Genomic DNA, 26,658 nt, shown 5'->3' on the forward strand with positions numbered 1-26,658 from the left:
ACCCACCACCCTTCAAAATGATAGTCTCTGAAATGCCAGATGTTAGAGGCAGCCTCTGAGGTGAAGACTATTGTCACTGACTGGGGCCCAGAGGCAGCTGTGGGTCACTCCAGGGAGCCAGCAGTACCTTCTGCACGTAGATCTCAATGTACCTCTGCAGGTTGTTGTGGTATAAATACAGGACAAGGTCATGGACAAAGCCAAAACGATCGCACACGATGATGAGGGGAAGCTGGTCTGTGAGCTTGGCCTCCTGAGGATTAGAATGCACAGAACAAGTCAGGGAGTGGAGAAACCAGACAGCCAGACCTCGGACTCATTGCCCATATGGGACAGCACTCTCTCTGCAGCAGAGTGACATGTAGGAGACTCAGAATGAGACTGCTCTAGATAGGCTGTCGTTTTGTGGTATGGTGTTTGCTTTGGAAATAAGTGAAAGATAATAGTATTTGGTTAAAGACCGTTAAATGTGGCATTAACATTCCAAATCTGGACAAAAATATCTTTTAAGACAAGCAGCTCATTACGTGCAAACCCAACAGAAACCAGGCCATTCTCAAGAACAGCACACCTGCAGTAAAGGCTGCCTTTTCAGACATGCAGCCGCAGGCCATGGAAACACACCTGGGCACCATTCCCAGATGATGATGACACTTGGGTAGGACAGCCACAGGTCACCACAATCATGCCTCCCCCTTGTGTGGTCCCATGCCTAGATCACATTTCCTGGTTTCCCTTGAAGTTTTAAGTGTGGCCACATGACCTCATTCCCTCCAAGGGGACGTGAATCCAAGTCTCATCTGCCACTTGCAGGCCTCGCCCATAAAAACCACCCATGCTGGTTCCTCTGTGCTCTTCCTGTCTTCTAGCTGACTGGGAAGACGACATCCAGGTGAGGTGCTGAACACCGCAAAGCAGCCATGAGCCTGGTCCTTGAAGGACAGTGGGAAGGAAAGCCACCCCACTGACCTCCAGCCCACCCAGGACTGCCACATAAGGAAGCAGGCTTCCTGTTCTTTATGACACTAGTGCTGAGTGGTCTACTTGTTTCTGCAGCTTTGCCTGCTTAATTGACAATGGCACTAATGGGATGTTGATGAATTACAATGCAGCAATAAACTAACTCCCTCCACTCACGTGCCAGATACTTAGAGCACAGCCTCAAGCTGCGTTCCACGTTCTTAAAACGATAGAAGGGTTCCTCTAGAACTTTAAGCCATAAGGCGGAGCTCTGTCCCTGGGACTAAGGGGTCCCTGGCGAGACAGATCCAGCTTCCTGCCTCCTGGGACGTCCTGCGGATGGTCTGCCCCATCTGCCATCAGCAATTCAGCTGTGGAACACAAGGAGGCAGTGCTGGAACACACCTTCAGGAAGTTCTTCACACGCTCTGGGTTGTAGCAGCTGCTCTCTCGGCATATCCTCTCCACCTCCTTGATCTGCCCTGTCTTACAGGCAGCCTGAATGTATTTCAGATGCACGTCTGGGTCTTGGCTGAAGTTCACGATTGAGCCCAGGAAGTAGAAGAGGCCTATGAAGAGAGACTGTTTCATTTTTGTCCTTGCAACACCCACCTGGTCTCCTCCGTAGCTGCTGTCCACCTTCCCTCGATGACCCTGCTCCACTCTCCAGGGACCCACCCTGCTCCACTCTCCAGTGGACCCACAGCCCACTCAGAACTCATAATCAATATGCCATCTGTCTGTTTTGGCAGCTCCCAAAAATAGCTAGTCAGATTTCCATCAAATTTGGCAGGCATACCTGGCATGTTTTGATGTAAAATACTAGATATTTGGTACTTGTGAAATTCCTTTTGGGGGCCCAGGTATACCTAGATAGTCGTCGTCAAGAGTAATTCCCACTGAGGTAATCTGAGAGGGCTGTGGGACTGATGCCAAGGGAGAGAGAAATAAGCCACGGCCTCCAGGAGGAGGCCTGCAACTCTGGACAGTAACGACAAGATAGGTACATCCGAGAAGGCCCCCGCCTGTCGAGGTCTTTCACTGTAACTGTGAGACTCTGATGCTAGGAAGGGAATGGGCAGCCCCTAGGCTGATGGTTCCCCACCAACCTACTCTACTGCTCTCTCCCAGCCCAGCTCCACTCAATCGTCCGCCATGGTCTTTCCTACAGTGTTGTCTTCTGAAGAGAAGGCCAGATCCCTGAGGGCAGGGTCCTGTCCTACCCTCCATCGATGCCCTAATCTCACCGGACACATGGCAGTGGCTTGATGCCTAGACAAATGCTTAGTCTCTATCCTGGGTGGGCCAGACAGCCCCCACCTGTCCCTAACAAAGCTACTCCCACCCCCATTGCCCTAGAACACTCTTTTGGGGTGATGTCCAAAAAGGGGAAAGGAAGACAACCAAGTTGCCTCGTCAGCCCCTGCTATCAACTGGGTTAGCAGATACTACAAAGCAATGCACCCTCTATCGTGGGCTCTCACTTAGGAGAGGCCCAAAGAGCCTCTCTCCTGGGGCTGTGAAGACCAGACATCAGGCCCTTTCATGGTACCCACGACACAGGCTTTCAGATGAATTCTTGCCAGACTGTGCTGCACAGACACACCGGGCTCCATAAGTTTCTCCACTCCATCACAAACCAACCTGATTTCTTCCTTTGGAAATACCAAAAAGGACACTGAAGCTGAGGGTGCACATGAGATGGCAGTCGCATTCTGCCACTGACTGAGCACCCAAGGCAGCGAGTGCTGCATCCTGCCTGGCTTGGCAGGAAGGTCGTTTTAAGTCGGACAGGTGGACCGCAACACCTGAGAAAGGAGGTGTAGTCACGTGGCGGGGTCGGCGAAAGGCTGCATGGTTTACCTTCATAACTCTTGAAGGATTCAAAGAGTTCCACCAGGGCCTGCGTGCCTAGCTGCTCATGGTACTTAGAGGCCACCTGCACACACAGCTGAAGGTTCTGTCTGATGTTAGCAGACAGCATGGCACGCAGACACTCCACAGAATCCTCCACCGACAAGGAGCCGAAGAAATTGACAAGCCACTGGGAACAAGGAAGAGTCTGTCCACAACAATGCACCACTACAAAGATTGCTAACACTTGGAAAATAACTAGGTCATTCTCCTGTTCCCCTGAGTGTCAAAAATAGAGAATTTCCACATAAAGGGATTGAAAAGCAACTATCCATCACGGGAAAAAGTAGAAGCAAGGAGTAAAGCTGGGAAAAGACACTGATCTAAACAGTTCACCTGCAATATTCCACAGACGATGCTAAAACTTATTCCATAAGTTGGAACACAATAGCTAGTTCAGCTTTGCTAATGGTTTCAGACAGCCCTGTTAGGTTGTCAGTGTTAAAAGGTGACCAGTATTCCTGCTATTAGACTAAGTCAAAGGTGGACATCAGAAAGAAAGGTACTACAGGGCCCAGACATGCTGCTGAGCAGATAAACATTGTGCGTGTGCTGAACCAGAAGTGCTTTTGGTAGTAAAGTATGGTAGGTTAGGGCAGTGACAGGCTCAGGCCATGGTTCCACAATCATCAACAGGTGAACATTGGGGAGCATGTGACATTAATGGCATAGACAACAGCCATAATAGGAGTGCCCCAGGGGCACACAATACCTCGGGATTGAGGAGGTGAGTGTGGACCACAGCCCTCTTGATGTCATAGAGGTCGGTGTAGTGCTCCAGTGCTTGCTGCAGGAGGCCTGCCTTTTCACAGAGCTGGGCGATGTGGGCCCGGTCGTAATGAGTAAACATCTTATTTCCAAGGATGGCATCTGCAACCTATGAAACAGGGAGTTTGGTGGGAAAGCCTGATCAATGGCAATAACTTTTTAAAACCAGCTGCTCAGCCTTGCCCCAGGGTAGGGTAAAGCCTGGCAACCCGAACTCACAGGCCCCTGTCCACACCCACAACTCTGTGGTGGCAGCAGTGCTTGTGGGTCCCAAGATCCCCAGCTGTCCTTCAAGTCATCTTAGGCCCTTTGCACAAGGCTCCATCCTCCCATATTGTAGAGCTGGGCCCACCCCATGTGGCCACAGAGTTGGGCCTGTGAGAAACGCTGAGGCTCCATAAAGCCCTATTACTGGGATGAGTCCAAGTCGCTGTTGCAGCTTTTAAGCAATCACATTCTTTTTTTTTTCTTTTTTTTTTTTTTTTTGAGACAGAGTCTCAATCCATCATTTAGGCTGGAGTACAGTGGCAGAATCTTGGCTCACTGCAACCTCCATCTCCCGGGTTCAAGCGATTCTCATGTCTCAGCCTCCCAAGTAGCTGGGATTATAGATGCGCATCATCATGCCTGGCTAATTTTTGTATTTTTAGTAGAGACAGAGCTCAACACGTTGGCCAGGCTGGTCTTGAACTCTGGACCTCAAACGATCTGCCCACCTTGGCCTCCTAAAGTGCTGAGATTATAGCCGTGAGCCACCGCGCCCAGCCAGCAATCACATTCTTATAGGGTTTCTCTGGCAAGATCAACGTGAGGGCTCAAGTCTACCGATTCTCCTTGAATGAGCTCAAGCCTTAGACTAGCAATGGCCAGAAGAAGACCTGAACATAACAAATCCGTTTTGTGCTTACTAGACTGCTCTACTAGGCTCAATACAGACTTACGAATTGGGGATTGCATTTAAAAAACAATGAACACTTCTGAAAACAATTTTTATGAGGCATAAAATATATATATATATATATTTTTGAGACAGGGTCTCACTCTGTTGCCCAGGCTGAATGGAGTGCAGTGGTGCAATCTCGGCTCACTGCAGCCTTGACCTCCCAGGCTCAAGCAATCCTCCCACTTCAGCCTCCCAAGCAGCTGGGATTACAGGCACATGCCGCCACAGCTGGCTACTTGGGTTTTTTTTCTTTTTCTTTTTTTTTGAGATGGAGTCTCACTCTGTTGCCAGGCTGGAGTGCAGTGGCACGATCCCACCCAGCTCACTGCAACCTCTACCTCCTGGGTTCACCCCATTCTCCTGCCTCAGCCTCCCAAGTAGCTGGGACTGCAGGCACGCGCCATCATGCCCAGCTAATTTTTGTATTTTTAGTAAAGACAGGGTTTCACCATGCTGGCCAGGCTGGCCTCGATCTCTTGACCACGTGATCCTCCCGCCTTGGCCTCCCAAAGTGCTTGGATTACAGGTGTGAGCCACCATGCCTGGCACACCTGACTAATTTTTATATTTTTTTGTAGAGATGGGGTTTGGCCATGTTGTCCATGCTGGTCTCAAACTCCTGGGCTCTGTTCACCTTGGCCTTCAAAAATGCTGGGGTTACAGCGCGAGCCACTGCACCCAGCCACTAAATATTCTCTTTAAGTAAGTAATTTTTGGACTAAGACTGGATAGGTCAACACAGTAGCCTTGCAGCATGGCTGAATTGAGTGCTCGCTCAGTATCTAATGCTGGTCTTGACTAGCTACGCCCCTGGGTGCCTTCCCTGCCACCCAGCACACTCTTTCTTATTCCTTCAAGGATCTGCATCACCAACCAGGTATGGCCAAACTGAGTGACCACAGCCCCTGTCACACACCAGACGACTTCAGAGTGATGCACACTTCTGGTTCCCCATAGAGTTGATGATCCAAACTAAGTACTAAGAGTAGGGCTTTAGAACACCTAGCACTTACCTGAGTCTCCTATCCTTTGTTTCCTTCAGGTTTATCTTTACTTCTTGTTTTTAAACATTTTCTCATCATAGCAACAGTGTATTTTAGAGAACTTAGAAACCATCATGCAGTCCTACTGCCCAGAGAAGACTGCCAGCATCCTGGGGCGCTAAGCCAGAGCCTGCTGGCACCTCACCCAACTACTTGCTTGTCCTGCACCCCTTAAGGTGTAGGCATTCCTTTGGGTGTCTGCCAAGTTTCTGAGTGGCGCTTGGCATGTTTCAAATCTCATTCACCAAACACTATTACATACACTCACAAAGTCATGAGAGTCCAATACACACCAAGCAGCAAATTAACAGCACTTTAATTTCCTATAGTTGGAATATGACCCACTTCTTAGCAGCTAACCTGTGGATTTGAATAAATTGAGGTAACAGAACAATATACTTAATATGTTGTTTTATAATTATAAAAACAATAAGTGATTATTAAAGAAAAAACAAAAAAGAAGAGAGAAGTAAAGAACAAAGTGAACTTGTACAATCTTATCCACTTAGTACCGTGAACAGCTTGATACAAACTCCTCTAAATCCCTTTCTTGTATATATATCTAAATTTAACCCAAAATAGCACAGACATGTGATTTGATTATACCTTCCTCCCACAAGTTTCAGGCCAACAAATGATGCCTCACCACAATACCACTGCACACCCATTAAGATGATTACTATTATTATTATTTTAGACAGGGAAAATGTGTTGGCAAGAATATACAGAAGTTGGAACTGCTGAGCATTGCTGGGAAGAATATAAAATGGTGCAGCCTCCTGGAATACAGTATGGTGGTTCCTCAAAAAGGTAAGCATAGAATTACTATACAATATGATCCAGCAAATCCACTTCTAGGTATATGCCCAAAAGAATTAAAGCAGGGTCTCAAAGAAATCTTTGTACACCCATGTGAACAGCAGCATTATTCACAATAGCCTAAAGGTAGAAGCAACCCAAATGTTCATCAATGGATGAATGGATAAACACAAGTCATATTATACACATGGTGGACAATTACTCAGTTTTTAAAATGAAGGTGTTTCTAACACATGCTACAACGTGGATGAACCTTGAAAATAATATGCTAAGTGAAAAAAGCCAGGTAAAAGGACAAATATTTTGTGGTTCCATGTATATGAAATATCTTGAAAAGGCAAATTAATAGAGACAGATTAGAATGGCAGTTGTCAGGGGCTGGGAAATGAGGAGTCATTGCTTAACAGTTACATAGTTACTCTGGGATAATAAAAAGTTCTGGAACCATATAGTGGTAACGGTTGCACAGTATTGTGAATGTTCTTAATGCCACTGTATCAGACACTTAAAAGTTGTTAAAATGGTAAATTTGGTTATGTATATTTTACCACAATGAAAAAAAGAAGAAAGAAAGAAACGATGCCCCAATTATAACTGTTTCCATGAAAGTCCTGTACCATGATTTCTGGAAAATCCTTTTAAGGGGAGTCATGGAGAATGTTCACTGAGAAGTACAAGATAAACATCTGGCACAAGCCCAGTCCAGTCCAAAGCCACTGTGCTCAAGTCTGCAAACCCACAGAGGGGTGCCACAGGTGCTCTGCCTCTCAGTGTTAGCCTACAATGTCACTGACCTGGGGTGCATGAACAAGGTTCATCTCCAACAGCCATGTCTGGAGGAGTCCCTCAGCTGGGCGATTATTCTTCAAGGCATCCAATAAGAAGGAAGTACACTGCTGAATTAAACTGTTTTCCATGAAAATGTCCACAATCTGAAACATATCCAAGCCACATTTTCACTCAGTGTGTTTTCATTCACAGTGTTTCATTTTCGTATTGAAATAGTTCCTGAAATATTATCTCATTATCTCATTTAGAAATTCAACAATTAGTTCCTTCCTTTGTTTTTTGTTTTGTTTTGTTTTTGAGATGGAGTCTCACTCTGTCACCCAGGTTGGAGTGCAAAGGCACAATCTCAGCTCACTCCAACCTCTGTCCTCCACCTCCTGGGTTCAAGCGATTCTCCTGCCTCAGCCTCCCAAGTGGTTGAGATTACAGGCACCTGTCACTACACCCAGCTAATTTTTGTATTTTTCGTAGAGACAGGGTTTCACCATGTTGGTCAGGCTGGTCTCGAACTCCTGACAGGTGATCCACCCGCCTTGGCCTCCCAAAGTGCTGGGACTACAGGCGTGAGCCACTGCTCCTGGCCCCTTTGCATTTTCTTATGTCATCACAGTTCACATAGAGCCAGGTGTGGTGGCGTGTGCCTATAGTCCCAGCTACTCAGGAGGCTGAGGTGGATGCATGCATTCCTTGAGCCCAGGAGTTAAGACTATTCTGGGTAACACAGAGACCTCATCTCAACAACAACAACAACACAATTCATGTAATTTATGGCCATTAATTTATTGATAATCTTGTGAAATCATATCACCTACATCACACCTATCAGTGAGGTATTTTACCGAAGTATATGAAAGGGAGTGATTTTTATAACATATGAACCCCCAGAATCCTCTCAAGTGATCCAAGCAGTAATCATACATTACTTAATCACATCCTAGAGGCAGCTGTGATGCTTAGCTTTAGGTGTCAGTTTGACTGGATTAAGGAACACATAGAGAGCAGGTAAAGCATTCCTTCTGGGTGTGTTTGTGAGGGCGTTCCCAGAGAAGACTGGCATGTGAGTTGGGGGACCAAGTAGGAATGATCCACTCTCAATGTCAGGAAGCACCATCCAATCAGCTGGGGGCACAAAAAAGGAAAGAATAGATTTCTTCTCTCTTTCTCCTGGAGCTGGGACTTCCTCCTCCTCCTACCTCTGGACATCAGAACTCCAGGCTTCCCAGCCTCTGGACTCCAGGACTTACCCCAAAGGCCCCCCAGGGTTCTCAGGCCATTGGCCTCAGACTGAGAGTTACGCCATCGGCTTCCCTGGTTCTGAGACTTTCAAACTTAGATTGAGCCACGCTACCGGAATCCAACGTCTCCTCTAGCTTGCAGACAGTCTATCACAGGACTTCTCAGCCTCCATAATCACGAGCCAATTCTCCCTCATATATCTGAGATGGGTTCTCACTCTATTGCCTAGGCTAAAGCAGTGACAAGGTCACCACTCACTGCAGGCTCAACCTTCAAGGCTCAAGCGATCCTCCCATCTCGGCCTCCTGAGTAGCTGGGACCACAGGTGTGCACCACCACGCCTGGCTAAGTTTTAAAAAATTTTTGGTACAGATGGGGTCTCACTATGTTGCCCAGGCTCCCTCTCATATAGCTAGAGTTACGCTACTGATTCTGTCTCTGCAGAATCTTGACTAACAAAGCAGCTGATACTTGATATTTAACCCATATATATCATTATATTACTGGGGCACAACTGGGAAAATGCAAACATTTACTTAGACAATTATTAAAGTTAAATTGATGTTAATTTAAATAATTAATATGCCTCACTAAGATGTGAAATATAGGAATAAATTTAGTAATTGTTTTTGAAGGACAGCTTTACAGGAAAATAAAAAAGAACTTACTAATTGTAGAACTTCTCATAAAGTATGAGAAGTTTATATTTTAAACAACTTTAAAATATGAACTAGAAACAAGATGTGAACTGGAAATTTCTTTCCTATTGAAAGCTAAGTAAATTTGTCTCAAATCTCTTATTCATGTTGTCCAAAATATCTGCAAATTCCCAGACATACAAACACATATAACTGCACTTATTATTTCTGAACAGTTGTTGGCCCTGATGCCTTGCTTCAAGCTTTGTCACACATCTATATATCATCAGAGCTCCTTGTACCAATTGACTGAAAGTGACTTGTCATGTGTTTACATCTAAATTCTAAGTAGGTTACACTAAAAAACAGGCTGATGCTCACGTAGATCCAGGTCAGTCAGACACCCACAGGATGAACATTTGGGGGATGCAACAGCACTAGCTCCTGGTGCTCAGGCCAATGGTCAGGGAGAGACAATGATGTGGTAACTGGGGTGGGGAGAGGGATGGAGGGCTGGATCCTAAATGACATCCTCACACCCTACACCATCACCACCCAAAGACACAAACCCACGCAAACATTCTCTAAAGTACTTCAAAACAAAGGAAGCAATGAGTACTCACATAGTAAAGACTAGAAGAGAAACTCCCCAAGTACACTAGATTTTTTAAAACTGGAAGATTAATAGCAGATGAAGAAAAGCATTGAGACAAGTTAACAGGAAATGAATAAAGGAATCTTCTAGATGGCTCTAAAAAGCCACAAAAAGTTGTCCAAAACTGCCTATGCTCACCTGGTTAATGTCAGCCAGTGGCTCCTCGTCCTGCACTAGCATTTGAGAAAACTGCAGGCCCTGTTCCGGACTGATCTTCATTACACCCCTCAGCAGAAAGATCCAGTCTGGGGTGTACCCAACCTAGAAGCAAGGGAGCACCAATCAGGAAAATCAATGAAAAACCCTGGGCATTAGAAAAGGAAGTTATCTATCCTTTGTTTTAAACTCATGTTAACAAAGAAATGAGCAGCAACATTATCATTTGTAGGTACCACCTTCTGCCAAACACAATATCCAATTAAATAAATTGATTTCATGTCCATGGAAGGCACAATTAACTATACAAACAGCCCAGACCACAAATAAGTTCCCTGATGTGTGTGCAAACACAGCCTGCCAGTGAGCACACAGGGACAAGATCTGGAAGTCTGCCAAAATATCAAATTAACATACAGAAGGAAGAGAGGGAGAGAAAAAACAAGATAAAGCTCCCAAATAAAAAGAAGATGGAAGGACTGGAAAACTAAGGAAAATAAAAAACTGAAGAAAATGCAATATGATCAATATCAATAAAGATCCTAATAGCAACACTGCCAACTCTCACACCAGAGGACTTATAAAGAAGGGTATTTTATAAACTTTAAATCAGCAACCACTCAACCACATGTTGAGTGGGATGCAGATGGTTCAACACACGTTACCTTTTTGGCATAGAGCACAATTTTCTGGAATTGGCCTGTTTCTGCAAAACACTGGATCACTTTGCTTGGCACGTTTGCCCGAAGGTACACACTCAGAGCGAGCATGGGGTCAGTGGTTTTGACCAAGTCTCCGAGCTCCTCTGAGCACTCCAGCTGTGGTACGCCAAGGGACAAGGCAAAGTTAGGAGGTGGGCAGGGAGCCTGGACCAAGCTGTGCGGGGGGCTACCATCTCACAAGTGTTTCTACCTTATCTTCTTTCAGCCACTTCTCTAGGAGTTGCTTACGCCCCTGCTGAAGAACCAGATGGCAAAGTTCTAGGGATTCAAGTTTATTGAGCTGACCCTGGTCGAGCAGGATTCCAAAGTACTGCAGCAATGGAGAAGCCTGGCCAGGCTGAGCGGGTATACTCTGGAATTTCTGGACCGTCTCTCTGGTACGCAGGATTCCCTAGTAATAAATGGAAAAATAGGTCATTGTGTTGTAATCACGGGGGATCCCTTCACTCAACTTGCTTCTATGTAAAAACAAAAATCTGCCAGTGGAAATTCCACACTGCTCTGTCATGGACAAAATGTCCTCTACTAAGGCAACTGCTTCTATCTTCAATAAGAACTATAAATATGGGGGAATCTAGGTCCTCCAGGTGGCTTCACACTTAGGGTCTTACTTCTCCCCCAGCATGCTGCAGTGAGAATTCAGCCTCTCAATCAGTCTTGTAGTAGTGAAGTTCTGCTATCATTATATTCTAATTCAAAATACTCACATTCACAGATGAAGGCTAGAAATGGTTTGTTCATAACCACCCCTTGAAAGACAATAAAAATTCTTTCAAGGACCAGCAACTTGAAAGTCTTTATCTACTCAGAAGCAGATCCAATCTCTGAACAATTTATCCAAATGAAATAAACTAAAGAAAAAGCCTTATGCAGAAATGCTATATTCTGAAAGAGTGGAGGAAGTCCAGAGCAGGACTATTGCTAAATAAAACAGGGATCAACCACTTGGTGTATTGTACAGTTGCATATTTGACAACCAGGCAGCAAGAGTGGAAAAGTCTGAGTTGCGAAAATGTGAAACTGTACCCAAGCCGTTGGGTGAGAGGTATGTATGCACACAAAGTGGGAGACAGGAAGAAGTGCTGATGCAGCAAGAGTGTGCTTTTTGTTTACTTCCCTTACTGTTAAGCCATTGGTGCAAAAATTTTAAACTAAAAACTCCTAACATAACACTAATAGACTGCAATACCAGTAGTGAAATACTTTTATGACTTATTTTCCTCTCAAGGTTGGTTCTTAACACTCAGAACACTTGAACAGTATTCAAGGTTTATCACCTTTGGTGCAGACGCTGCAACTTTGGCAGCTTCAGCATAGCTGCCCTGTGCAAAGAGGGTACTGAATTTTCTCGCAAACAACTTCTCTGCCCCAGCCAGGTTACTACGAATGGCCAAACGCAGACCAAGGTCTGGATTCTGAAGCACGTTGGTTGCATAATTCACAATATTATCTTCCTCAACGCAAACTGACAGCACCTGTAAGGACCCGACAAGTGAGAGCGGCCCGGCCTAGAAGAGTGCTCTACCATCCCTCAGCCATGTTCCCCTCTACCATCCCTCGGCCATGTTCCCTCTACCATCCCTCGGCCATGTTCCCTCTACCATCCCTCGGCCATGTTCCCCTGTACCATCCCTCGGCCATGTTCCCTCCCGATGCTGGAGGGTAGCCACATTCTCAGGCGACTGTTGAGCACACCTGTGATGGTGGCCCTCATAGTGAAAGGATGCAAAGCAGCCAAAAGCCGAATGGTAACAAAACAGAACAGCACAGGAGTCTATGTAGTTGTTAAAGTCACACAGATAAGCACCCCAGTGATGCGTTCTGCACTATAGCAAAATGGCCTATGTGGAAGGAACTGACAATTTTTCTTCTTAAAGTTTTTATTTTTAAAGCACAGAGTTTCTTTTCTCTCTTTTTTAAAAAATATTTTTCTGTAGTCCCAGCTATTCGGGAGGCTGAGGCAGGAGAATATATTTGAGATAGGGTCTCGCTCTGTCGCCCAGGCTGGATTCAAACTCCTAGCCTCAAGCAATCCTCCTGCCTCAGCCTCCCAATGTGCTGGGATTATAGGCATTAGCCACTGTTCCTGATTTTTTTTTTTTTCCCCCTGAGACAGGCTCTCACTCTGTCACCCAGGCTGGAGTGCAATGGTGTGATCATAGCTCACTGCAGCCTCAAACTCCTGGGCTCAAGCCATCCTCCTGCCTCGACCTCCCATGCAGTTGGGATTACAGGCATAAACTACTGTGCCCAGCCAAGAGTTTCTTCTTTTAACTATCTTTTTCAACTATGGTTGGGAAAAGTAACTTAAATACCATAGTATCTGCTTTTTCAACCCTCCCCAATTAGGGTGTGCATGGTATGAAGATGATGTGCATGAGAACTGCTGTTCCATATGCAGGAAGGAGCTGCTCTCCTCCTGGAATCAATCCTGTGTAAGGAATGGTGCTGTCTGAAGAGAGGAAGTGCCAATATGAAGGAGAAGGAGACATGGGTTTAAGTTTAATAACAGCAACTAATAATAGCTACACCCAGCCGCTTTCCTAGAGAAGGGGGAAAGTTTAAACACCAGTCCCTAATGAATGGAAAAGGTGGAAAACGAAATGTCAGAGTTACACACCTGTCCCTTTTTGTTGACACCAATAATTCCAGAGGTCGGTTTGTGTGGAGCAGTGACAAATATTGTGTCAGCACTAATACGGTTCATGTAGATGCACACGCCAGACTCTAGGTCGTACAGATGAAGATAGCCATACTTTGTGATCAAGTAAATAACACCATGTTTAGCTCCAATCTATAAGAAGACAGACAGCAAGAGGTTGCGAAGTAAGGAGGAGAAGCCATGTGGGTAAAAAGAGCTCACAAATGATAAAGAGGATTCTTTTTGTTTGTTTGTTTTTTGAGATAGTGTCTTGCTCTGTCACCAAGGCTGGAGTGTAGTGGTGCCACCATAGCTCACTGCAACTTCCGACCTCTGGGCTCAGGTCATCCTCCCATCTTAGCCTCCAATGTAGCTGGGACTACAAGTGTCAGCTGCCACACCCAGTTATTACAAGGATTTTTCAGTCTCTCAGGCCAAGAGATTACTGGTGGGAGCAATGCTTCCATGAGACATGGATTATAAGTTGTACTTGATTGGCCGGGCGCGGTGGCTCACGCCTGTAATCCCAGCACTTTGGGAGGCCGAGGCGGGCGGATCACAAGGTCAGGAGATCGAGACCACGGTGAAACCCCGTCTCTACTAAAAATACAAAAAATTAGCCGGGCGCGGTGGCGGGCGCCTGTAGTCCCAGCTACTCAGGAGGCTGAGGCAGGAGAATGGCGTGAACCTGGGAGGCGGAGCTTGCAGTGAGCCGAGATCGCGCCACTGCACTCCAGCCTGGGCAACAGAGCGAGACTCCGTCTCAAAAAAAAAAAAAAAAATAAGTTGTACTTGATTGAGAATTAGTTTTAAAGCCAGTATTTTGTCCAACCACTCTCAAATACAGGTCCAATGAACTCAGGCTACTCCATTTATCTTTCAGGTAGGGCGATCCTTTCACAGTTTATCAAACCCATTTAAGCAAGCTGTGAGTTCATAAGGGGAAAGTTCTGGACAAAGACCTCAAACGCCAGGTTGATGTTCCAGCATGCCTTCCACCACTACTTATTAACCTTTGAGTTTTGCCAAATGCTATTAACTTTTACAGAAAAATATTTAACACACAGGAAAACCTGAAGGGGCTCGAGGAAAAAAAAAACAGATGCATTTGCCCAACCAGATTATTAAACATATATATTAAACATACAGTAATTTTTGTAGCATGATTTTACCATTGGAAGAGACAGAGAGAGAAACGAACTTAATTGAGAGCCCTGAAAGAGAATGGATCATACATGAGAATTTATTAAGAATGAGTGTGTGGTGGCTAATGACTATAGTCACAGCTGGGAAGCCAAGGCAGGAAGATCACTTGAGCCCAGGAGTTTTTGAGTCTAACCTGAGCAATGTAGCAAGACTCCAACTCTAAAATAATAAATAATTAGTAGGTAACATATTAGTGGAAAATAGGCACTTTAACCAATATGAAACATATATTATTAATATAGTCAGCTAGCTATCTGGAGATGGAGGTAAGAGTAAACAACTGAATTTCCATCTTACTCTTTAGATCAAAGTAAATTCCAGATGGGTCAAAGGTTTTAAATAAAAAACAAACACAATTAGGAGAGGAACGAAAGAAAATATAGGTAAATGTTGTGTCCATGTTGAGGTGCAGAATTAGTCTCAAAACATGATACCATTGCCACACAAAAATGCAACACTTCCATAAGGTGGCACGTATCACAAATTATGACTGGGAAAAACATTCAAAACACATCAGACACATAATATTCTATAAGTACAAAAAGCTCTTACGAATAAGGTAAAAATCCTGGAGTTGGGCATAGTGGCACATGCCTGTAACCTCAGCTACTTGGGAGGCTGAGGCAGGAAGATCTCTAGAGGCCAGGAGTTCAAGACTGGCCTAGGCAACACAGCAAGACCCCATCTCTATTTTTTAAAAAAATATCCTGATAGAAAAAAAAATGCAAAGATTAGGAAAAGGCAATTAACCAGATACATATGAGTGGCTGATACATCAATTCTACCTTGATGGTAACCAAGGGAAAGACATCACAACATGGGATGCTGTCCAGCTACCAAGGGCAGCATCAGCAGGAATGTGAACTGGTCAGCACGGTCAGAAGAGTCTGTGATGGGAATGTGCCCCTGACTCAACAGTTTAATTTCTAGGAGTTTATCCTCGGACTTTTAGACTAACACACAAAGATGTACAGAGCACAATGTTCCTTAGAGTATTTCTTGTAAATGTAAATACCAATCAATAGGAGATGTTTAAATGAGTTGTGGCACATCCACAGAACAGATGACACAGACAATAAAATACATACATTATGTTATTGGCACAGGATGATCTACAACACAGCTAGAGGAGTTTATACAGCAGCAAGGCTAGTGCAGAGCCATTTTCATAAGAGTCCTTCTGTATAAATCTGCATAAATGTATGCGTGTGAAGTTACTTCCAAAGGGGTAGCCAAATTATCAGCAGTGCTAGGATTTCAGGTGATATATAATTCTGCTGTTACATTTATTGATACTATTAGAAATGTATCGATAACATATATTTTATGAAAACAAAAGAGTAAAAAGGAAAATAGATTATATAATCTTACATATATAATGTGATGCCAATTTTGTTCAGAAAAGGTATAGATCTAAATTTTTAATAAAACAAGTTGTAAGATTTTTTATTTTCATTTATTTATTTTTTTGGAGATGAAGTCTCGCTCCAGGCTGGAGTGCAGTGGCATGCAGTGGTGTGATCTTGCCTCACTGCAATCTCTGCCTCCCGGGTTCTAGAAGTTCTCCTGCCTCAGCCTCCCAAGTAGCTGGGATTACAGGCGCACACTGCCATGCCCAGCTAGTTTTTTGTATTTTAGTAGGGACAGAGTTTCACCATGTTGCCCAGGCTGGTGTCGAACTCCTGAGCTCAGGCAATCTGCCCACCTCGGCCTCCCAAAGTGCTAAGATTACAGGTGTGAGCCACTGTGTCCGGCCAAGATTTTTTATGTATTTTACATCCAACTGGTTCACTTACAGAGGAATGTTTTCTTTTTAAAAAAATCTTTCAATTTTTATTACTCAAAAAAGCTTCATTTTTTATTTAGCTTTCTGACTGTGCCTTCGACACTTCCACAACAATATTCTGCTCCTCAATAAGGAAAGCACACTTGGTCCTGTCACGAGCACTCAGCACACACGGAACCACCACAGGCCCTGCTGACACGAGTTTCAGTTTTAGAGAACCTTCACTTCAGGTCTCACAGCACCAACTCCTCGAAGTCTGGCTGGACACAGGCCACATGCAGGTTCAGGTGTTTTCCCAATCTTCTTGATGTAAAGGCGAACGATTCTACTACCAGGGGCTCGGGACTGCCTAGTTTCATTAGAAGCTGCATGTCAAACACTGGGTCATTCTGAGTGAAAGCTCAAAGGACTGTCCCCGGGAGCTCTAGGCCCCCCAATGGCAGCCAATTGTAAAGGAAATAAGCGTTTTATTATTATTTTTTATTATTATACTTTAAGTTCTGGGTTGCATGTGCAGAACGTGCAGTTTTGTTACATAGGTATACACGCGCCCTGGTGGTTTATTGCACCCATCAACCTGTCACCTACATTAGGTATTTTATTCTTTTTTTTTTTTTTTGAGACGGAGTCTCGCTCTGTCGCCCAGGCTGGAGTGCAGTGGCCGGACCTCAGCTCACTGCAAGCTCCGCCTCCCGGGTTTACGCCATTCTCCTGCCTCAGCCTCCCGAGTAGCTGGGACTACAGGCGCCCACCACCTTGCCCGGCTAGTATTTTATATTTTTTAGTAGAGACGGGGTTTCACCGTGTTAGCCAGGATGGTCTTGATCTCCTGACCTCGTGATCTGCCCGTCTCGGCCTCCCAAAGTGCTGGGATTACAGGCTTGAGCCACTGTGCCCGGCCCAGGTATTTTATTCTTTAAATATTTTCATACCACAGTGAACATCTAATGTCTTATAATAAGGGAAAGGGCTGCGGACTTCAGTGTGTGACTTGGCAAAGTCTTCCTGCTGCCCTAACTCACCCTCATGCAGGACATTCCTTTCTACGAACAAGGCTTTCTCAGCTCACACACCAAAGCCTTAGGCCTCTAAATGGTATCACAGTGGCAGGAGACAGCAGAAGTAGACTAAAAATGGCAGCCTCCTGTATCTTGGGAGGTGCTAGAGTAGATTTTAGGACACGAAGATGTTGAGAGAGCAGCACATTCATACCTGCATAGCCACTGGAAAATCAGTCTGTGCCTCTGGAGGGAAAAACACATCTACTGCTTTCTTTACAAAAGGTTGGTTTCCCGCTGCAGGCTGTCCAACTTCAATGATGTGCAACTAGAAGAGAGATTTTAGGTCAATCGAGGGGACCGCGTGTGGTGGTGGACAAGTGCTAGCCAAGGCACAGAGGCAAGTGGAGCCTCAGCTCCACACACTGGATGATTAACACTAAAAGTCACATTCAACCAAAGCAGAACAACTCCCTTGTCAAGAGTGCCTGTGATTATCCAATAACCTGCTGCCCACCACCAAGCACAGCACAAAGGGCCAATGCCAGGCAGCCTAGGAGCCTCAGTTCCAGCACGGTGGCAGTCACTTCCCCTCCCTGGGCCTGGATGCCGATGAAACAAAAGGCTCCAGTCAGAACTTCCAGCTCTGCTCTCTGCTGCCCTCCTGGGTATGGCCCAGACTCACACAAGCCTGTTAGTGCAAGATCTCATCACTGGAGGCCAAACTCACGAGACACCCTCACCATGGCACAGGTCTGAGGTTTTCAAGGTTGTGCTGGGCGGGGGTAAGAATCTGATGAGGGAGCCCATCCCTGCCTTTAGGAGAACAGCTCCAAGTTCCTGACCTATGCCAGTGCTTTCCCTATAACTTTCTTTCTTTCTTTTTTTTTTTTTTTTTGAGATGGAGTCTCACTCTGTCACTCAGGCTGGAGTACAGTGCCGCGATCTCAGCTCATTGAAACCTCTGCCTCCCAGGTTCAAGCGATTCTTGTGCCTCAGCCTCCCAAGTAGCTGAGATTACACATGCATACCACCATACCCGGCTAATTTTTGTATTTTTAGTAGAGACGAGGTTTCTTCTATGTTGGCCAGGCTGGTCTCAAACTCCCGACCTCAGGTAATCCGCCCCCACTCAGCCTCCCAAAATGCTGGGATTACAGGCATGAGCCACCACGCCCAACCCCCACAACTTTCATCTAAAGAAAAAATATTATAACTAACACAAGTCCACAAAAAAATCCAAAATGGAGGGTAAGAGACATGAAACAAGGGCAGGAGGCTGGGCTTAGAGGACACAGATGACAGTGTCTATCAGGGGCAGTCTGGGTTTGCAGTCTGGGTTTGGCTAGGCAGAGAGAGGAGGGAAACACCAAAAGGGCTCAGATAAGGAGGGGAGCAGCACTGAGAGCAGGGCTAGTGGGGGAACTGAGCGGCAAGCATGTGAGCGCTCCTGTGGGTGTAGACATGGGGGAATAGAAGTCTTGCACTGGGAACTTTAAGGCAGACAAAAGGTAGTTTAGGAAAATTATCTGGCTAGGCCTATTGGTAAGAAAGCGTGAAGCAGGTCTGAGGACCTAATAAATGGCTATTCTGTAACCCAAATGTGAGGTGAGAAGGGCTTAGTGTACCACAAAAGGGTAAGTCAGATGTAAGACTTGTTAAAGGTCAGATAGTGACAAGTGAATGGAATGGGGCTTGACAGCTGTGGGTTCTTGCTTGGGAGCTGAGAAGGGCGACACTGCCAGCAGGAGCAGAGGACACCAGGCTCTCAGGGCGGCAGCAGGAGGAGGTCGGCAGAAAAGAACTGTGTCCAGGCAAGCTCCGACCCACATGTGGAGACAGCTGGCCAGTCCCAAAAGGACAGGTGAGTCCTGAAAGGAAGGTGCATGCCAAGGCACAGGCGGGGCGGGGGCCCTCCCAGGACTCCACACACACCCTGCAGCGGGGAGGACCAAGTCTGCCACAAGACAGGGCCGCTCCAGGACAGGTACTGTCAGGAAACCACGTTTCCCAGGTTCTCTGGGTCACAGAAGACCTCCTGGTACAACTCTAGCTCGGCTGGAGGGGCATGCCCACCAGAGAGTGGGGTGTAGAGAGAACCCCCAGCCCTTTCTCTTCTTGGGGCTGCCATCTGTGGAAAGTGCTCTTCTCCACAGGGCACTCCGCGAGGTGGGCTCTGCTCCTGAGAGGGAGGCCTGTCGCTGCCCTGCTGCATCTGTGAAGGAGACGTGTGCCTCACTCTAAGGGAATATGGGAGCAAGCTCTTGGAGCCACATAACTAAAGTCAGTGTCTTTCATCAGCAACAAGGCTAACATTCGACTTGACTCCTTTTCCTTCTGGCTGTCAAATGAGGAGGGCACGAAGTATGTTACTCAACAGGAGGCCAAAGTATTCAAAGTGTATTTCAGATGACGAAGTTTGTAAAGCCACATTCTAATTGAGATCTCCTCTGCCTTGAGGAATATTTCAGGGCTAACGAACAACCCAAAATTATGGTTTCAGGAAGTGTTTTTCACAAGACGACTGTCTTAAAGCAGCTCTCCAAGTGGCTAGAGACCACACTGGTGGAACCCAAGGTCTCCCTGACATCACAAGTTCTTTTGTCTCCTCACCTCTGCCCATGGCAGCCCTGCTGAGCAGCCGCTGGCCATGTCCCTGAGCCTGATAAAACCCAACTGGCTCCTGGGCACAGTCTCATCTCTCTGGAGCCTCCCTGAGGTTCCCACCAACCACCTGGGCAGAACCATGCTGATGGCAAGGATGGAACCACACTGGGGATTTCACAGTCATCTCCCCAAGAGCAGAAACTGTGCCTCACTTTTTTTTTTTTTTTTTTTGAGATGGAGTCTCGCTCTGTCGCCTAGGCTGGAGTGCAGTGGCCAGATCTCAGCTCACTGCAAGCTCCGCCTCCCGGGTTCACGCCATTCTCCTGCCTCAGCCTCCCAAGTAGCTGGGACTACAGGCGCCCGCCACCTCGCCCGGCTAGTTTTTTTTTTTTGTACTTTTTAGTAGAGACGGGGTTTCACCGTATTAACCAGGATGGTCTCGATCTCCTGACCTCGTGATCCGCCCGTCTCGGCCTCCCAAAGTGCTGGGATTACAGGCTTGAGCCACCGCGCCCGGCCCACTTTTTTTTTTTGAGGGGTATGGAGCGTCGCTCTGTCACCCAAGCTGGAGTGCAGTGGTGCGATCTCAGCTCAGTGCAACCTCCGCCTCCCAGGTTCAAGCAATTCTCCTGTCTCAGCCTCCCGAGTAGCTGGGACTACAGGTGCACGTGGCTACGCCCGGCTAATTTTTTGTATTTTAATAGAGATGGGGTTTTGCCGTGTTGCCCAGGCTGGTGTAGAACTCCTGAGCTCAGGCAATCCGCCCACCTCAGCCTCCCAAACTGCTAGGATTACAGGTGTGAGCTACCACACCCGGCCACCTCACTTACCTTTATAGTGCATTTCAGTCTAGTCTGTGTGGAAAGATTTTTTTTTTTTTTTTGATACGGAGTCTCGCTGTGTAGCCCAGGCAGAAGTGTAGTGGTGCGATCTTGGCTCACTGCAACCTCTGTCTTGCAGGACTCAGTTCAAGCAATTCTCCTGCCTCAGCCTCCCGAGTAGCTGGGTTTACAGGAACGCGCCACCATGCCCGGGTAATTTTTGTATTTTTAGTAGAGACAGGGTTTCACCATGTTGGCCAGGCTGATTTTGAACTCCTGACCTCGTGATCCACCCACCTTGGCCTCCCAAAGTGTTGGAATTACAGGCGTGAGTCACTGCGCCCGGCCTAAGAGCATTTTTTAGGGGAATGGGGCCACTTAATCATGTGCATCACGGTGCACAGTTCTCACCACCACGAACTTTTTCTCACACAGACATCTGCAGGCCATGCCCAGCCACACACACGCATACTCCTAACACCAGCTCATGACACTTTTCTCAGGGAGAAGACAATACAGTGGATCTTACCTTGCCTCCTGTGGGATTACGTACAGCAAAGCAGAAAAGGGTGGCAGGCTTGGCATTCCCCTCCATCTTGAGCTCTGCAAAAGCAGCGGCATGGCCTTCTATGGGTTGTGAAACCTTCCTATCCACAGAGTAGAGCTGCATTGCCCCAACCACACGGTTTTGCTAAGAAAAGATATACAATGAAAGGGAGAGAAAAGGGAGGAATATAAAGAAATAATTCTTAAAATATATTTCTAAAATGAAAGTCTCATACATTAGAGGTATACTTCCTCTAATAAAAATTAAATGCATTAGCTATTAAAGGCATGATATCACTCTGAATTTGACGTGGAAAGATGGCAAACATTATGGAAAAAAATAAGACCACAAAAAAGTAAGATGGATGATCCTAATTTGTTAAATATAATAAGCGTAAAAGCATTTTTTCATGGAAACTAACTCGTGCACTTTGGAGGAAAAACTCCAAAGCATTAATAGTAGTTAAATCAGGGGGATACAATCACAGGTAATTTTGAAAATTGTGTTTTCTGAAATTTCTAAGTAGCAAAAATTGTATTTAATAAAAACTAATAAGGCCAGCACAGTGGCTCACATCTGCAATCCTAGCACCTTGGTAGAATCACTTGAGGCCAAGAGTTCAAGACTAGTCTGGGCAACACAGCAAGACGCCATCTCTACAAAAAAAATAAGAAAATTAGCTGGTCATGGTGGCACGCGCCTGTTGTCTTAGCTACTCAGGAGGCCAAGGCAGGGGGATTGCTTAAGCCAAGAAGTTCGAGGTTGCAGTGAGCTATGACTATAGCACTGCACTGCAGCCTGGATGGCAGAGCAAGACGCTGTCTCTAAAAAAACCAAAACCCCCAAACCAGTAACACTAATATCTTTTATAAAACTTAGAATTTATATTTTCTCTTTTTTTTTTTTTTGAGACAGAGTCTTGCTCTGTCACCCAGGCTGGAGTGCAGTGGCATGATCTCCGCTCACTGCAAGCTCCGCCTCCCAGGTTCATGCCATTCTCCTGCCTCAGCCTTCCAAGTAGCTGGGACTACAGGCGCCCGCCACTACGCCTAGTTAATTTTTTGTATTTTTAGTAGAGATGGGGTTTCACCATGTTAGCCAGGATGGTCTCGATCTCCTGACCTCGTGATCCGCCTGCCTCAGCCTCCCAAAGTGCTGGGATTACAGGCGTGAGCCACCACGCCCGGCCAGAATTTACATTTTCTACTAAAGAATTTCAGTACATTTATATCCAATGTAAAATGCTCAAAAAGCTAAGTGAATGGAATACAAAAGGGTCCCAGTTCAAGCTCCTGTAATTAAACATTCAATTGTCTCTGCTGAGTGAGCTCACATGTAGTTCATGAATAAAATCCTCAGCCTATTCCCAACTCACTCACAACTCCTTAAAATGGGATAACAAAGGCTTCAACTTTGTCTTTAAAAATATTTTCTATCGCACAGATTTCTGTTAAAGTTATTAAGCAAAGTATTGACACATTCTACAACATGGATGAACCTTGAAAACATGCTGAGGAAAGAAGTCAGGCATGAAAGGCCACATATTGTCTGATTCCACCTATGAAATATCCAGAATAGGAAAATTTATAGAGACAGAAAATAGATTAGTGGTACCAAAGCCTGTAATAGGGAGAAATAGGGAGTAACCAGCAGATAAGTATAGGGAGAAATACTTATAGGGAGAAATAAGGGAGTAACCAGCAGATAAGTGGTCTGTGTTTTAACAGAAAAATGAGCATGAAAAGGTAAAAATGAGAATCCAAAGACAGGACAAAACCCTCCCCAAGAGATTGGGAAGACTTCCAGCAAAATGATGACAGCACATTTGAGTCCCACAGGTACAGATACCTAAACGAAGCCTAAACTGAAGCCAAGACAAAGAGGCAGAGAAGACAGAACAGCCGAGGTGAAGGTGAGAGACCAGACCTGAGGCTACGTCTGTGGCCTTGGGCCGATGGCCTGCTTCTAAGTCTTAGGCACCTGCTAGGCTTACCCTCCCACCTCATGGGGCTGCTGAGTGTTAAATGTGTCAAATTTGGGTGTTAAGTGTGTCAAAAAGGCATGTTAAAGACTGTAGCAGGCAAGGATTCAATGAGCAAATGCATTCACTGTGCCAGGCACAATGCTAGGGGCTAGGGATAAGTAAAATATGACACAGGTCCTTCTCTCAAGGACAGATGGTGAGAGTTTCTGGCAAGTACACAAGCAACTGCAATACAGAGTGCTGATTGCTACGGCATGGGAGAGAACAAGATGCCTTGTCAGCTCACCAAGATCAGTAAGTCAGGGAGGATTCCCAAAGTGACACCTAAGCTGGAGTAAGAGCTAACCAGGTGACAGGAACAGAAGTTGTTTCAAACAGAAACAGGCATTTGCATTTGTAAATGCTTAGACAGGGTTGGCAAACTATGGCCCCATATTCCCCTTTCCCACTCCTTTTATTTTTTATTTTTTGAAACAGAGTCTCGCTGTTTCACCCAGGATGGAGTGCAGTGGTATGACCTCAGCTCACCACAACCTCCACCTCCCAGGTTCAAGCGATTCTCCTGCCTCAGCTTCCTGGGTAACTGGGATTACAGGCATGCACTAGCATGCCCGGCTAATTTTTGTATTTTTAGTAGAGAGGGGGTTTCACTGTGTTGGCCAGGCTGTTGTCAAACTCTTGACCTTGTGATCCATCTGCCTTGGCCTCCCAAAGTGCTGGGATTACAGCCATGAGCCACCGCACCTGGCTTCCCCTCCCCTTTTTATGTTGAGGTGACATTCACAAAACATAAAATGAACCATTTTAAAGTATATGACTGAATGGCATTTAGAACATTCACAATGTTGTAGAACCAAAACCTTAGCATAGTTTCAAAACATTTTCATCACCCAAAAAAAATTCCTGTGCCCATTAAATGGTCAGTCCCCAGTCCTCTGACCCAAGTCCCCTAGCAGCCACCAATCCTGCTTTCTAGCTCCATAGATTTACTGATTCTAAATATTTCATATAAATGGAATAATAAAATATGAGGCCTTTTGTGCCTCTCTTCTTTCATTTAGTAAGGTTTTTGAGGTTTACCTATGTGTAGCATGTATCAGTACTTCATTTTTAGGGTTAAATAATATCCCACTGTATGGATACACCACAACTTGTTTATCCACTCATTTGCTGGTGAACATTTGGGCTGTTTCTACCTTTTGGTTATTATAAAAAATGCTATTATGAATATCTGTGTAAAAGTTTTCATGTGGATACATTTTCATTTCTCTTAGGTAGATACCTACCTAAGAGAGTCTCGCTCTGTCGCAAAGGCTGGAGTGCAGTAGCGCAATCTCGGCTCACTGCAAGCTCTACCTCCCAGGTTCACGCCATTCTCCTGCCTCAGCCTCCCGAGTAGCTGGGACTACAGGCGCCCGCCACCATGCCCGGCTAATTTTTTGTAGAGACAGGGTTTCCGCCCGCCTTGGCCTCCCAAAGTGCTGGGATTACAGGCGTGAGCCACTGCGCCCGGCCTTACGTTTAACTTTTTGAGGAACCGCCAAACTGCTTTCCACAGCATCTGAACAATTTTATATTCCTACCACTAATGTAGGAGGGTTCCAATTTCTCCACATCATTGCCAACACTTCTTTTCTTTTCTTTTTTTGAGACGGAGTTTCGCCCTTGTTGCCCAGGCTGGAGTGCAATGGCGTGATCTCAGCTCACCGCAACCTCTGCCCCCTGGGTTCAAGCAACTCTGCCTCAGCCTTCCTGAGTAGCTGGGATTACAGGCATGCACCACCACACTTGGCTAATTTTGTATTTTTAGTAGAGATGGGGTTTCTCCATGTTGGTCAGGCTGGTCTTGAACTCCTGACTTCAGGGCCAACACTTATTTTCTACTTTGTAAAAATTATAACCACCCAAGTGGGTGTAAAGTAGTACTTTATTGTGGTTTCGAGGGGGGATTGTTTTTCCTAATGGCTAATGATGTCAAGCAAGTCCTTTGCCCATTTTTTAACTGGGTTGACTTTTTGTTGCGGAGTTGTAAGTGTTCTTTGTATATTCTGGATACTAGAACCTTATCAGATACATGATTTTCAAATATATCCCAGGTTGTCTTTTCACTTTATTGACAATATCCTTTTATGCACAAAAGTTTTTAATTCTGAAGTCCAAATGATCAGTTGTTTAATTTTGTTGTTCAGTCTTTTGGTGCTATTATATATCTAAGAATCCATGCCAAACTCAAAGTCATAAAGCTTTCTCCTTATGTTTTCTTCTAAGAGTTTTGTAGTTTTAGCTTCTACATTGAGGTTTCAGATCTATTTTGAGTTTATTTTTGTACATGGTGTGAGGCAGGTGACCAACTCCATTCTTTTGCATGTGGATATTTAGTTGTCCCAGCACCATTTCCTGAAGAGACTACTGTTTCCCCATTGACCAGTCTTGACACTTCCATCAAAAATCAATTGGCTACAGATGTAGGGGTGTATTCCTGGACGTTACATTTTTTCCCATTAGTCTACATGTCTATTCTCATGCCCGTGAGGTGTTTTGTTGTTGGTAAATGCATGGGATTTTTTAATTTGTTGGTTTTTAGTTTGTCAGTAAAGCATATACAAGTAACTATGATTTATAATTTTTGTTTTATATTCCTCAAACATGATGGTTTCTTTGTAAAGAGGCATAATTCCCAAGAGTTTGTTGTTGTTGTTGTTTGTTTTGTTTTGTTTTTGAGAGTTTCACTCTTGTCACCCAGGCTGGAGTGCAATGGTGCGATCTTGGCTCACTGCAACCTCTGCATCCCAGGTTCAGGCGATTGTCCTGCCTCAGCCTCCCAAGTAGCTGGGATTACAGGTACATACCACCACTCTCAGCTAATTTTTATATTTTTAGTAAAGATGGGGTTTCATCACTTTGGCCAGGCTGGTCTCGAATTCCTTCCTGACTTCAGGTGATCCGCCTGCCTCGGCCTCCCACAGCGCTGGGATTACAGGCGTGAACCACCGTGCCTGGCCCCCAAGGGTATTTTTGAAAGCTTAATTGAGATATAATTCACATACCATAGAACTTACCTGTTTAAAGCAAGCTTGTCCAACATGTGGCCCATTACAGCCTTGTATGCGGCCCAAACACAAATTCATAAACTTTCTTAAAACATTATGAATTTCTGGCCGGGCACGGTGGCTCATGCCTATAATCCCAGCACTTTGGGAGGCCGAGGCGGGCAGATCATCTGAGGTCAGGAATTCGAGATCAGCCTGACAAACATGGAAAAACCCCATCTCTACTAAAAATACAAAATTAGCCAGCTGTGGTGGTGCATGCCTGTAATCTCAGCTACTCAGGAAGGCTGAGGCAGTAGAATCACTTGAACCCCGGAGGCGGAGGTTGTGGTGAGCCAAGATCATGCCATTGCACTCCAGCCTGGGCAACAAGAG

The 26,658-nt window shown here is 45.5% G+C and overlaps 1 protein-coding gene across 1 annotated transcript in view; it reads right to left on the minus strand.

Annotated features, from left to right (window-relative positions):
* Window positions 1-26,658, minus strand: part of CLTCL1 (clathrin heavy chain like 1) — a 112,869-nt gene that overhangs the window by 43,074 nt on the left and 43,137 nt on the right. The window contains exons 4-15 of the mRNA XM_025399141.1: window positions 21,232-21,393; window positions 17,489-17,602; window positions 13,264-13,437; window positions 11,921-12,118; window positions 10,834-11,034; window positions 10,587-10,739; window positions 9,904-10,026; window positions 7,242-7,379; window positions 3,587-3,751; window positions 2,824-3,004; window positions 1,366-1,529; window positions 128-253 (exon numbers count right to left, since the gene is read on the minus strand). Coding sequence (XP_025254926.1) covers window positions 128-253; window positions 1,366-1,529; window positions 2,824-3,004; window positions 3,587-3,751; window positions 7,242-7,379; window positions 9,904-10,026; window positions 10,587-10,739; window positions 10,834-11,034; window positions 11,921-12,118; window positions 13,264-13,437; window positions 17,489-17,602; window positions 21,232-21,393 — 1,899 coding nt within the window. The remainder of the gene's footprint in view (window positions 1-127; window positions 254-1,365; window positions 1,530-2,823; window positions 3,005-3,586; window positions 3,752-7,241; window positions 7,380-9,903; window positions 10,027-10,586; window positions 10,740-10,833; window positions 11,035-11,920; window positions 12,119-13,263; window positions 13,438-17,488; window positions 17,603-21,231; window positions 21,394-26,658) is intronic.

Source organism: Theropithecus gelada, chromosome 10, assembly GCF_003255815.1.
Source record: "Theropithecus gelada isolate Dixy chromosome 10, Tgel_1.0, whole genome shotgun sequence".
Classification (NCBI taxonomy): domain Eukaryota; kingdom Metazoa; phylum Chordata; class Mammalia; order Primates; family Cercopithecidae; genus Theropithecus; species Theropithecus gelada.